Below are 12,864 nucleotides of genomic sequence, written 5' to 3'. Positions count from 1 at the left end.
AGAGAGAGAGAGAGGCAGAGGGAGAAGCAGGCTCCCAAGGTCTTTCATCCATTTTCAATTTATTTTTGTGTTTGGTGTAAGAAAGTGGTCCAGATTCTGGGGCACCTGGGTGGCTCAGTGGGTTAAGCGTCTGCTTTCGGCTCAGGTCATGATCCCAGAGTCCTGGGATCGAGCCCTGAACCGGCTCCCTGCTCAGCATGGATCCTGCTTCTCCTTCTCCTGCTCCCCCTGTTTGTGCTTTCTCTCTCTCTGTCAAATAAATAAATAAAATCTTCAAAAAAAAAAAGTGGTCCAGTTTCATTCTTTTGCATGTTGCTGTCCAGTTTTCCCAACACCATTTGTTGAGGAGACTATCTTTTTCCCATTGGATATTCTTTCCTGGGTTTGATTACTCTTTTTTTTATGTTTCAAGGTTTTTTTGGATTTGATTATTCTTAAAATTTATTGGCAACTACTAGTAATTACTGTTGTCTGTTACTTAGCTAGCTTAATTTTACTAGTTTACTAGTTTAGATCTTAGAGATTGAGGTGAGTTGTACTGACTGCAAATATCAATTCAGTAATTAATATTAAGATTATTAAAGTATATCTTAAATATCATACTATGCATTGCAAAAAGTTTTTAAAAAAATAAGATGTGTTTCTCTCTTGAAAATTAGATAACCCAAAAATGGCAGAACTCTTTATGGAATGTGAAGAAGAAGAGCTGGAACCGTGGCAGAAAAAAGTAGAAGAAATTCTGGATGAAGATGATGATGAGCTGATTTTTGTTGGAGAGATATCAAGTTCAAAACCAGCCATTTCAAGTAAGCATTTATTTCAGTGAAGTAAAGTTTTATAAGTTGCTGTTTCTAATAGAAAAATCTGTGAGCTGTCTTCTGTGTCCTTGTTATTCTGTAAGGAGTTGAAGCATACAGATCAGTGAGAATTTGTGAGAATCAGAGGGGGGATATGGTTGGGGACTTGAGTAAGGTCAGAGGTTAAAATACCATTTGAGAGAAAAGGGAAATGTTAACTAAGGTAACTAAAGGTTAAGATTACCTAACAGCATTATAGGCCTTCTGAAATTGGCAATCTTAAGTTTTAGTGGAGCTAAGTAGCCTATTCACCTGTTTGTTAATTTTTTTTTTCTCCCTTAAGTCCAAAAACACCTAGAATAGGAAGTGTTTGGAGTGCTTTGCTTAAAATACCAGAATACTGAGTAAGTTTGTTAGTCTCTGATGAGGGTTCTCACAGCCAGACAACTGCCTCATCACAGTGTCATCTTGAATCATGGCTACAAAATGAACAGGCACTGCATGATTATACAGTCTCTGGTATGTGTACCAACCTGAGCTATAGTTTCTGGCCACACGCATCTTCCAACAACTCCTGATTATATTCATGAAGGAAGGAGGGAGGGTCTGGTCTTTAGCTCCTGTACTAGTACAATGCAGGCGGTTAGCACACTTAATCCTCACGGCTTTCTGGCAGAACACGTTCAGTAATTTTGTAGATTGTTAGATTTCAGTTAGAGTTAGAATTGCCATTGTGATAATATTATAGTGAAGATACTGATGACACTTGTTAAAATGTCCAATAAAAAATGTGTAAAGTGCAGAGGAACAACATACTGAATTTCAGGGGAGAACGAGAAAATAGATTCTTTTCCATTATACTTACTTTTTTTTAAGCCAGGAGAATTTAGCAAAGAATGTAGGCAGCCATACCAGTGTTTTCTTACCTATCATGGCAGTGCGAAATATTGTGGTTAAGAGAGGAGTTTTTTAATTTTTTGAAAGCCCGGTTTTTGCTTCTCTTGACTCTAAACTTCGAATAGCTCTTCTATTCAGTTTTATCAGAGATAGAATAATTTAATTCTCAATATCATTTCCTGTGGCAAATTGAGAGGTGCTAAGTGGAATGTCACTTCAATTATAAAATGAAGTATGTTGGCATGTTTGTTGCTGATAGTGGAACAGAATAATATAAATATTGTTTCCTAGTTGCTGTGATTATTTTTATCCCAAAATACTATCATATTTCAAATTATTATTCAGATCATCTTATTGAAAGCCTGGCAGTTCAGGTTGGGTTTATATCAACTGTAGATAACTGTTAACAGTACTCAACTTGAATAATGTGTGTTAGTTTTAAGTGATTCTATCAAAAAGAAAGTTGACCCCAGTGAAATTTCTTTTCTAAATGAACTCAAAATTTAGGTGATTTTATTGATGTTTTATGTGTGAGCCATAAAATATTTTTGGCATATGGAATATGAGCTAAATATTTATATAGAACCATCATTAAGTTGGAGGGATGGTAAAAGGTTGTGTTTGATAGACTACAGTCACCACAAAGTACTATAGGTTTAACTCTTTAATGGCTTGAGTAAATATTTTAAATTTCTTTCTTTTTTTTTTTTTTTATTTATTTGACAGAGAGAGAGACACAGTGAGAGAGGGAACACAAGCAGGGGGAGTGGGAGAGGGAGAAGCAGGCTTCCCACTGAGCAGGGAGCCCGATGCGGGGCTCGATCCCAGGACCCTGGAATCATGACCCGAGCTGAAGGCAGTCGCTTAACCAACTGAGCCACCCAGGCGCCCAGTATTTTAAATTTCTGAATGAAAACAATATCAAGTTGTTTGAGCAGATTTTTCTCCTAGGAAACTTCTGTAGTGCCTAGGTTTAGAGAATTGAATTTCCATTATCATAAAACAACCCTACTTTTGTGTGACCCTTTACTTTATGGAATTAATCTATGAGATCTGGTTCTTTTCCACTAGGAGGGGAAAAGGAAATTTTTTTGAGGTTTTATGGGATTTTTAAAATATACCTTTTCCTGATTAGCAATTTTAGGCATATCTCTACTCTTCCAAATTTTCATTTGATTCCTTAATAACCTAGAAGTTATGGGTTCACACGGGTACAGGAGTGAGCATCTTAAACTGATTCATAGGGTCATGTCAGGCTCCAATTGACTTTTGGTATAGTAGTAGATTTGAGATACTATGGTAAACTCTAGATTAAATTTAGTCTGCAGTCTTCAGTAGTGTCCCTCTCAGAACTCAAGAGGAGTGGTACAGATAATGTGACCAGCTTACCCATAATGAAACTTCCAGGCTTTTAGGGGGTATGAATGTGGCATGGGAATTGGGGAAGGGTTTGATCTGAGGTCACCACTAAGAGAAAGAAATATACTTAAATTATTAGTTGTATGTGGATATATTTTTGGAAAGTTTTTTATTGTCTAAATATACAATTCAAATAATGAGTTTTAAAATAAACATAATATTTGTAGATATTTTGAACAGAGGTAACCCCAGCTCATCTTCAAAGGGAATAAAGAATGAGACACTCACTCAAGGTATAGTATTATACCATTTTAATTTTAAAGTGAAGTATTTTAACAAAATTGGTTGTATAGAAAAATATTCAATATGTTGTGTAATTTTAAAATGCAGGTGTTACTGATCCATTCAAGCCTACAAGTCAACACTGCAAAGATCCAACATCAAATCCAGTGGCTGCCTTGCCTAGATTTCATCCTGAATCTAAATCTTCACAGAATTCTGTTATTGTTCAGAACGTGTCTAAACCTGTAAGTGTTTCTGAAACTATAATTAGCTCAGGGATGCAATGGATATTATAGTACCCAGTTAGAATTGTGGACTATCATAGCTAGTCACCATTCCACTAGAAGCATGATCACAATCAGAAAATGTCACTATCTTTGACAGCTCAACCAATACCCAAAGTAATAACTGTAGGAACTAACCAACTTGTCAATAAATCAGGTAATATGCTTAAATTAAATAGGTATAATATTGAAAACTAGGCTATCTAAAACTGAGTAAAAAAAAATGATCAGTAATGAATGTTGCATAATGGCAAAATTCTTAAGAGAGTAAACGGAACCAGGTATTCTTATTTGGGAAGATCGTTCTGAGGTCATTGTTGCTGTTTACTCTGAAAACCTACTTTCATGGCTTAGCTTTTAAAACTTTTAAGAGAAGTAATAGTTAATGGTAATATTTAACATTTGTTATTCTGTTACTATGGGTAAGTCTTTATTCTGAATGTTGTATGTAAATTAATATCTTTTTTTTTTTTTAAAGATTTTATTTATTTATTTGAGACAGAGAGAATGAGAGAGACAGAGAGCACATGAGAGGGGGAGGGTCAGAGGGAGAAGCAGGCTCCCTGCTCGGCAGGATGCGGGACTCGATCCTGGGACTCCAGGATCATGACCTGAGCTGAAGGCAGTCGCTTAACCAACTGAGCCACCCAAGCGCCCCTAAATTAATATCATTTAATTCTTACGATTTCCCTATGAGGTAGGCACAGTTATTATCCCCATTTTATAGTTGAGGAAACTGAGACTCAGGCTAAATAATTCACTCAAGGCCATATGACTCATAAATAAAAGATGGATCTGGGATTTCAATCCAGGTTAGCCCAGAGGTTTGATTTTATTTTTTTAAGATTTTATTTATTTATTTGAGAGAGAGAGCGAGCATAATCAGGGGGAGGGGCAGAGGGGCAGAGAGAAGCAGATGATGCAGGGCTTGATCCCAGCACCCTGAGATCATGACCTGAGCCAAAGTCAGATGCTTAACCAGCTAGGCCACCCAGGTGCCCCAGCCCAGAGGTTTTAACATATGCATACACACATCCATTCATACATTTAAGCATTGCTATACATAGAAACACTGCCTTAGAGCAATAGTACAGTGCACAGACCATTGGGGTTCCCTGAGACCCTTTCGGGGGTTCGTGAAGTTAAAACTGATGTGATAATTACACTGAGACATTTCCTCTTTTCACTCTGTCAACGTTTGCACCGATGATGCAAAAGCAACGGAGGGTAAAACTGCTGTGCTTTCGTATGAATGAAGGCAGCGGCGCCCAGCAGCGCTGGTAGTTTTTGTATTCGTGACCATCACAAACACTCAGAGGAGAAAAATTTCACTCACTTGAGACTAACCTTGAAGAAGTGATAAATTGTTCCTAATTTAAAATTTTTTTTTATTTATTCATGAAAGTCAGAGAGAGAGAGAGAGAGAGAGGCAGAGGGAGAGAAGCAGGCTCCCCGCCCAGCAGGGAGCCCGATGCAGGGCTCGATCCCAGGACCCCGGGATCATGGCCTGAGCCGAAGGCAGACGCTTAACCAACTGAGCCACCCGGGCGCCCCAAATTGTTCCTAATTTTATTAACTCTCAATCCTTGACTTGTATCTGCATTCTGAAACAATAATAATTGGAGTCCTGGAGGAGTAGTCCAAGAAATCTAGGTTGAAAATGAAAGACTTGAGTGTTGATTCTGTCTGTGCCTAGCTAAAGCATTGTTTACAACCTCAGTGGGCCTCACTTTCTTCATTTTTAAAATGAGAATCTTTACCCAAACCACCGGCTCTCAAACTTGGATCCTCTAAGCAACCATGGGCTGTTCTTAATAAAAACTTAATAGGTGTACCTGATAATGGCAGGCTGCCAGAAATGCTAAAATTATTTTATTTTAGCTGGAATCAGACTAATTCAGCTGTTTGGCATTTAAGAAAAGCAAAAACAAAAAAAAACAAGGGAACATGATTATTTACATGGAGATAGACGAAAATTATTCCTACCTTGGACCTAGAGAAGGAGAACAATGGGGGGGGGTATCTTTCATATTAAAAAAAAAAACTTAGAAACTAGAGGTCATTCAAACTCAGAACTTTTTGTTTTTGTGGGCTTGGGTGTTTAATCGAAGCTCTTCAATCAGTTTCCCAATCCTAGGGAGCTTTAAAAAACAGTTTTTTATCATTTGATCTGGGGTGAGGCCTGGGCATGATAGATTTTTTTTTTTTTTTTTAAACTCTCCAGGTGATTCTAATGTGAGCCAGGGTGGAGAATGACAGATCTATATTTTCAAATAAATTGAGAATCCTATGTGAGGGAATTTTCTCTGAAAATTTTAAGTTTTTTCTTCTCTTTACCACAACTCTTCAGGGCAGTCTAGAAGATAATTGTTATTGTCCCTTTTAATGTCAGTGTGATATAGCTTAAGGGCATAGGTTGTTGTTGTGGTTTTTTTTAATAGGCTCCACACCCACGGGGCTTAAACTCAGGACCCTGAGATCAAGATTTGAGCTGAGATCAAGAGTAGGATGGATGCCTGGGGTGCCTGGGTGACTCAGGCTTCCAGCTCTTGGTCTCAGCTCAGGTTGTGATCTCCATGCCATGTGGAGCCTACTTAGAAAAAAAAGAAAAGAAAAGAAAATTCGGACGCTTAACCCGACTGAGCCACCCAGGTGTCCCAAGGGCACAGGCTTTATAATCAGGCCAACCTCGGTTCCAATTCCAGCTTCATCATCGAGAACAAGCTGGATTGTACTGGGAACCTTACTTAACTATACTGAACTTTAGTTTACCTATTTATAAGGTGGGAGATAATATTAGGTCTTTATTAGTACTGTTGTGACAACTACCTGATATAAAACACATGGACTGTAAAAGAGTCAAGTACGTTTTAAATAGACAATTGGCAGCTATTATTTCAGTTGGAAAGGTGAAAACTTGAATCTCAAGTGACTGGCCCAAGGTTCCACAGTTAAATAAATGGAGGTCTTTTAAATCCCAGTCTATTGCCTGTTGTACCTCACTGTTGTATTTGGTATCTTGCTGAACTATTTTATGAGATATAAAAAATTCCCAATTAGAGAATTATTTTAATAAGTTATTTGTTGACTAATATGTCTGCTCTCTGAAATAATGGTACTTAATTGGCCAGAGTTATCACCTAGGAAAAGGTTTAAAGTATTAACTTTAGGGGCACCTGGGTGCCTCAGTTGGTTAAGCAACTGCCTTCAGCTCAGGTCCTGATCCTGGAGTTCCGGGATCAAGTCCCGCATCGGGCTCCCTGCTCAGCAGGGAGCCTGCTTCTCCCTCTGACCCTCCCCCCTCTCATGCTCTCTCTCTCTCTCTCTCTCTCATTCTCTCTCTCTCAAATAAATAAATAAAATCTTTAAAAAAAATGAAGTATTAACTTTATTTGGAGGAACTTCTGTGAAAGAACTGTTTGGAGAATTGCTAGTGAATATTTTCCATTTGTAAGTACACATATTTGGAGAAAATATTTACCTTGCAGAAGATTATGCTTGGTTACAGTTAAGTCATAAAGCCATCATACAGCCATTTTTTATAGTACATGTTAAGGCTCAAATGCAGAAATCTGCCTGTTATGCTCAAATTCTAGGAATGGAATGGTTTGGTTCAGTTCAATATCTGTCTCTATAACTTCTTACTAAGCCCATGTAAACAGAAAACGATAACAAAGTAAAATTCTTAAAACCTGATTTTTTCTCAACTTGTAAGCACAAAACACGCAAGCAAGATCCCTATATTCCTATTTTATAAAGGTACTGTATATGGGGGCGGTAGTTAGAAAAGAAACAAGACAATACATACTGTACTTTGATTTCCTTTTTTGCAGATGGTTAGTGTAGTATATAGAATATATCAATCAGGATTATATTTTGTACACAGATATGTGCTCCTCTTTTTTCACTGAACTTTATATTGGAAACATTTTTCTTTGTTTTTGGTTATTTTTCAAAAGCATGATGTTGCATTATAGTCTGTCGTTTAATTTATTTAACCATTCCTCCATTGTTGGACATACAGGTTTTTATTTTCTGCTATTATAAATAATTCTCCATTAAATATTTTCATTTCCTTAGCATAAATTAGTGTAAGTGGAATATTTGGGTCAAAGGATATGAACTTTTTAAAGCCCTTGATAGATATTGCCAAAATTTTCTTGCAGAAAAGTTGTACCAAAACATGTCTACTTTGCCAATAATATTATCGTTATTTCTTAACTTTAACTTTTAATTTCAAACTAACTTTAGATTTATAGAAAAACTGCAGAAGTAATCCAGAGAGTTCCCATATAACCCTTACCCACTAAATGCTAACTCTGACAGAATAATAATTACCTTAGTGTTTTATAGCTTATTAGTAATTAAATTATTAAGGTGTTATCTTTATAGTATTATGATACAATTAAACTTACCTTTATAAAAGTTTATGAAACAAAATAATTATAACTTTTTACAGGATTTTACAAAGAATTCATTACAAGTTGAATCGGATGATTCTTCAGACTTACTATTTGACTTGACCCAGGATACAATTCCACTGTCCCAAGAGGGATCAACAATTTATATAGAAGGTTTGGCTTAGCACTTTTTTTGAGTATAATAAAAAGAAACTTGATGCATATAGATGTGGAATGAATTTTTATTTTGAAACCCATACCTTCATGTTAAGTTTTTCATATACCATAAAATAGAAGCTAATAATCCCTGAATGCCTTTCTTGTGTGATTTCTTATTTAATAATAGAATATTGTATCTCTTTCTATTAAGTTAGCTAACATGTATTTTTTGAGCTCATTCTCACTTAGAGCCAGCCATGGGCTGAAAAATCTTAATATAAATTCTGTGAGTCCAGGAAGTCTCCTAATGACCTAATACTATCATTTTTTTTTAAAGTATTAATCATTTGGAAGGCCATTAGTATGAGAAAAAGTACATGGTTATAGTTGATTTTTTTAATAGACTGGTGTCTTTCTTTCCAAATAAATGATGTTGATATGATAGTTAAATGTGATTACAGAGTATCATTATAAAAAGGAAGTATTACAAAAATAGTAATTTGTGCATAGTAAGTACTTAGTAAATATCCATTAAAGGAATAATGTAAATTTTTAATTGAAGAATTACAGTTCTTTGTGTACAATAACAAAGTTCTTCATTAACTTGAAATAAATTAGTATGCCCTGAAAGAATTTTATTTAGTTGAAAAATTCCCCATAATCAAAGCAATTGCTGTTTGTATATTAGTAAATTTGTTATATTTCAATAATTGGACAGAGGTCCATAAGTTTTTAATGTTTAAATTGTTTACTAACAAATTCATATACATTTACCAAACCAAAATAGAAAAAAAATTATAGTAATATGTTTGCCAAAAATACTTTTCCCATTTTGATAACACATGGCTTGTTATTCACCTATCTAGGTGTCACTTATAGTTAGTAAAATAGCCAAGAACCAAAATAAATGAGGAAGTAAAATAGTTGTCTGAAGTCTGATTTTATAATGCACGTGGTCTTTATTCATAAAAAAGTCTGAATTCTTGAAGATTCTAGGGGGTAAAACAGTGATGCCTACTCTCTCTGTAAGTTGTTGTATTGCAGAGAGTGGAACTTTGCCTTGATGGGAAATAGGGTTATAGTCAGTTAGGAAGGTGTAGATTTGAGCCTGTATCCTCAAGATTTTTGTGGCCTTTATCGAGTCACCTCTTTACACTTCAATTTTCTCATTTTATTGAAATATATACTTCTATCTTTCTCAGATAATACATTCATTCTCCAGACCTGAAGTCACCATTTGGAGATATAATTTTAATTCTTGCTCTACTTATCTCAGGCCTTTTTTGAGGTTCAAATGAGATAAGTGAGAAATGAAAAATGCCTTAAACCTTTAAAGGACTTGACAGTAAACAGTTCTTAGAATGATAATTATGAATGATAATACGTATTATGTGTTCAGAAGCATGATTAATGGACTCCTGTCAAGGATGATCATAGAAGGTTCTTGGAGAAGGTTGGATTTGAACTTGATTTTGAAGAATGAGAATAGGATTTTTATTGGCACTGTTGAAGATAGTGAACAGCACAAGCCAGAGGCAATAGAAATAAACAAGTTAAACGGTTAGAATTTAAAACTATTGAGCTCAGAGTGATTTTATTTAACTTGGAGATTTACTCATGCTTAAAAAAATTATATACAAAACAGTCTATTTTTACTATACAGCCTGCTAGAGAACTAGTTGCCAAAATACCAGCACTCATTGGTTGTTCAAGTAACCTAAGCATCTGAGAAAAATGTTAGTGATTACACAGAAATCAGTCCCAAGTGCCTGCAGTATGGCTGTCAGTAACTATGTGCTTGCAGATGGAAAAAAAAAAATCATTTCTGTTATCTCAGAGAATGAAAGACAGATCTGACAGGGAGCCCACTAATGCGATGCTCTCCTTTTCCTTGTATTTCTCTATTCTACTGCTTCGCCTATTAGTGTACAGTTGGGAGCATTAAAATACGATGTGCAGTTTTAGAATCTTTATCACAAAGTACAATTGTGTGTTATTTTCAAACGGACTTTTGCTGTGTCTGGTTATAGGCTAAATAGCCCCACTTTTCTTGCAAATGCCCTGAATTACACCATCCCTAAGCCTTTAAGGTGATGGTTTTCAAGCTCAGAACTATCTTTAGTGATGAAATCTCCTCAAACAAAATTTTATGTAAAAATCTAATTTTTTAAAAAAGGTAAAAGAGTTTTTCTATCTGACATGCTTACTGTATTCCCTAAAGCAAAATCATTAGCCTCAGGGGAGTATCATTTGAAGACCATTATACTAACTTCTTAAGACTTTTCATATGAATGAGCAAGGTATTATTCAAGATTAGTTGTTTGTACTTTGTTCATAGGGAGTAAACAGATAATTTAAACCCATCAGATTGTTAATAAGTGGAAAAAGAACCAACTTGAGTTTTCCATTAGACATCTTAAGTTTTTTTTAAGTATCTTAAAGGGTTTTTCTAAATTTTTAGAATAAAGGTGGTTTTTGTTTCCAAGCCCAAATGTATTTAAGCATCTAAAGATAAATTCATTTTTGGGAACTGAGCTTAGAACATTCTCTGTGCTTTAATTTTTTTGCTTTGGATTCTTTTGGTCTGACCTCTTTTATACCTATTTATATATTTCTTTATTTGAAAGTATTTTTAGAATTTTCTTGTATAAAAAGTTTATTTCATGAATTGTTCAAATACGTGTAGTTCATAATAGCTGTACAATTTCTTTTTACCTATTGATCATATAAATTTTTTCTTTTTTTGATCATATAAATTTTGATCATTCTTTGTCATTTGTATGATATAATTCAATTATGTTATCTTTAATTTAGCTTCAAAGTGTTTTTACTTAAATTCAAATATAAAGCCATTTTAGTAGCATTTGTAAGCAGTGTTCTGTACATATTTACAAATATTTTTCCCACTATTTAAATCATTGTAGGTATAGATCAAACTCTGCCTATATTAAAACGTTCTTCTGCTTCTAAAGTAAACAGTGTTACTCCAAAAAAGCCAAAGACCAGCGAAAGTGTTTCTGAAATAAGTCCTTGTGCTTCACTGTCTCTAACTAACTCTCCTCCAGTGACATCTTCCCATGTTATGATATCAAAAGGTAAATATGAATCTAGCATATAAAATAGAAATTGTATTATTTATACATAAATTCTAGAAATTCTGATGAATTTTTAAACTTTTTTTTTTACTGGTTGTTTAATGTTTAAAAAAGAATTTGAGTCGTAAAAGTTCTTAATCTATTTTAGGTACAAATACCTCATCAGCTCACTATAAAACTGGAACACCTTTTCTAAGATCTTGTCCAAAGTGCAATGTAAAGTTTAATCTTCTGGATCCTTTGAAATATCACATGAAGGTAAAACTTTTTCCAAAATTTGATTTTTAAAAATATTGACAAATCTCTGAAAACATTAAGGATTGATATATAGTAAATGCTCGTTTGTCCAGGTATTTAGATAAGAAATCTTCTCATTGGTATTTCTATATAACTTAAGTAAAAATTGATATTTGTGATGACTATCTTTTTTTTTAGATTTTATTTAAGGAGGGCATGTATTGAATGGAGCACTGGGTGTTATATGCAAATAATCATGGAACACTACATCAAAAGCTAATGATGTAATGTATGGTGACTAACATAACATAATAAAATAAAATTAAAAAAAATATTTATTTATTTGACAGAGAGAGACATAGCGAGAGAGGGAACACAAGCAGGGGGAGTGGGAGAGGGAGAAGCAGGCTTCCCGCAGCGCAGGGGGCCCAATGTGGGGCTTGATCCCAGGACCCTGGGATCATGACCTGAGCCGAAGGCAGCTGCTTAACTGACTGAGCCACCCAGGCACCCCATAGTGATTATCTTTATACAAGATTTTAAAATCTTTCCCAATCATGAAATCTTAAAAATTAAGCTTATATGTACTATCGTATATGCATATTGTATTTTGGGGGGGATATTAGAGGATACGAAGTAATCCTTGATAATTTTATTAGATGTGATAATGGCTTTATCAACCATAAAATTATTGGTAAAAATATCTGTTTTCTGGAGCTGGATGCTGAAGTAAGGTGAAAGTGACAATGTGTGGGAGTTGCTTTAAAACTAATGATGCTAGATCAAAGCTTTAGTTGTTGCTTTGTCTAAGAGATGTGACTGTCATTGATCTCTCTGAGGCTTGAGAGAATACATTAAACACAGTATGTAGTACTTTAAGAAATGGAAGAAATAGACCTACCTCCGACCTCTTTAAAGTATTATATCTGGAAGACTTTGCAGAAAGTCCGATGTTTCTCTTAGTGACAGCCCTGAGTGTTTGCGGGTATTAGAGCTTTCCCAGGTGAGTCATTTATTTCTCGGATCTTTAACATTTCTTTCTCTTCATTTCTGACATTTTGCCACTTGTAGAGCAGATGTCTGTGGCAAATCTCATTTGGAAAATCCTTTGCCGCAACCAGCAAAAATGGTTCAGGGGTGGGGGAATCCGCTCCCTCTCTGGGGTGGCCTCTAATCGCATTGCTTTATTCAATCCCGCACGGTTCCCAGCTAAGTGAGTCCCACGTACCACAGCCACCGAGTCATGCAGGGGCTGCAGCCTTTGTCGGGTAGGGTCCCCAGGTGGATGGCACTCACACGTGACACTTGAATCTCTGTGCATATTGTAGGGCACTTGGGTGGGTCAGTCAGTTAA

The 12,864-nt window shown here is 35.3% G+C and overlaps 1 protein-coding gene across 2 annotated transcripts in view; it reads left to right on the top strand.

Moving 5' to 3' along the window:
* Positions 1 to 12,864, top strand: part of ZNF280C (zinc finger protein 280C) — a 60,684-nt gene that overhangs the window by 15,234 nt on the left and 32,586 nt on the right. For both annotated transcript variants that reach the window (XM_035008599.1, XM_035008607.1), the window contains exons 4-9: positions 660 to 806; positions 3,281 to 3,346; positions 3,444 to 3,580; positions 8,079 to 8,193; positions 11,103 to 11,273; positions 11,422 to 11,531. In XM_035008599.1, coding sequence (XP_034864490.1) covers positions 660 to 806; positions 3,281 to 3,346; positions 3,444 to 3,580; positions 8,079 to 8,193; positions 11,103 to 11,273; positions 11,422 to 11,531 — 746 coding nt within the window. The remainder of the gene's footprint in view (positions 1 to 659; positions 807 to 3,280; positions 3,347 to 3,443; positions 3,581 to 8,078; positions 8,194 to 11,102; positions 11,274 to 11,421; positions 11,532 to 12,864) is intronic.

This window comes from Mirounga leonina, unplaced genomic scaffold (genome assembly GCF_011800145.1).
Source record: "Mirounga leonina isolate KUSES-001 unplaced genomic scaffold, KU_Mleo_1.0 Mir_101664, whole genome shotgun sequence".
In the NCBI taxonomy this organism is placed as follows: Eukaryota; Metazoa; Chordata; class Mammalia; order Carnivora; family Phocidae; genus Mirounga; species Mirounga leonina.
This window is presented reverse-complemented; position numbering and strand designations above follow the sequence as displayed.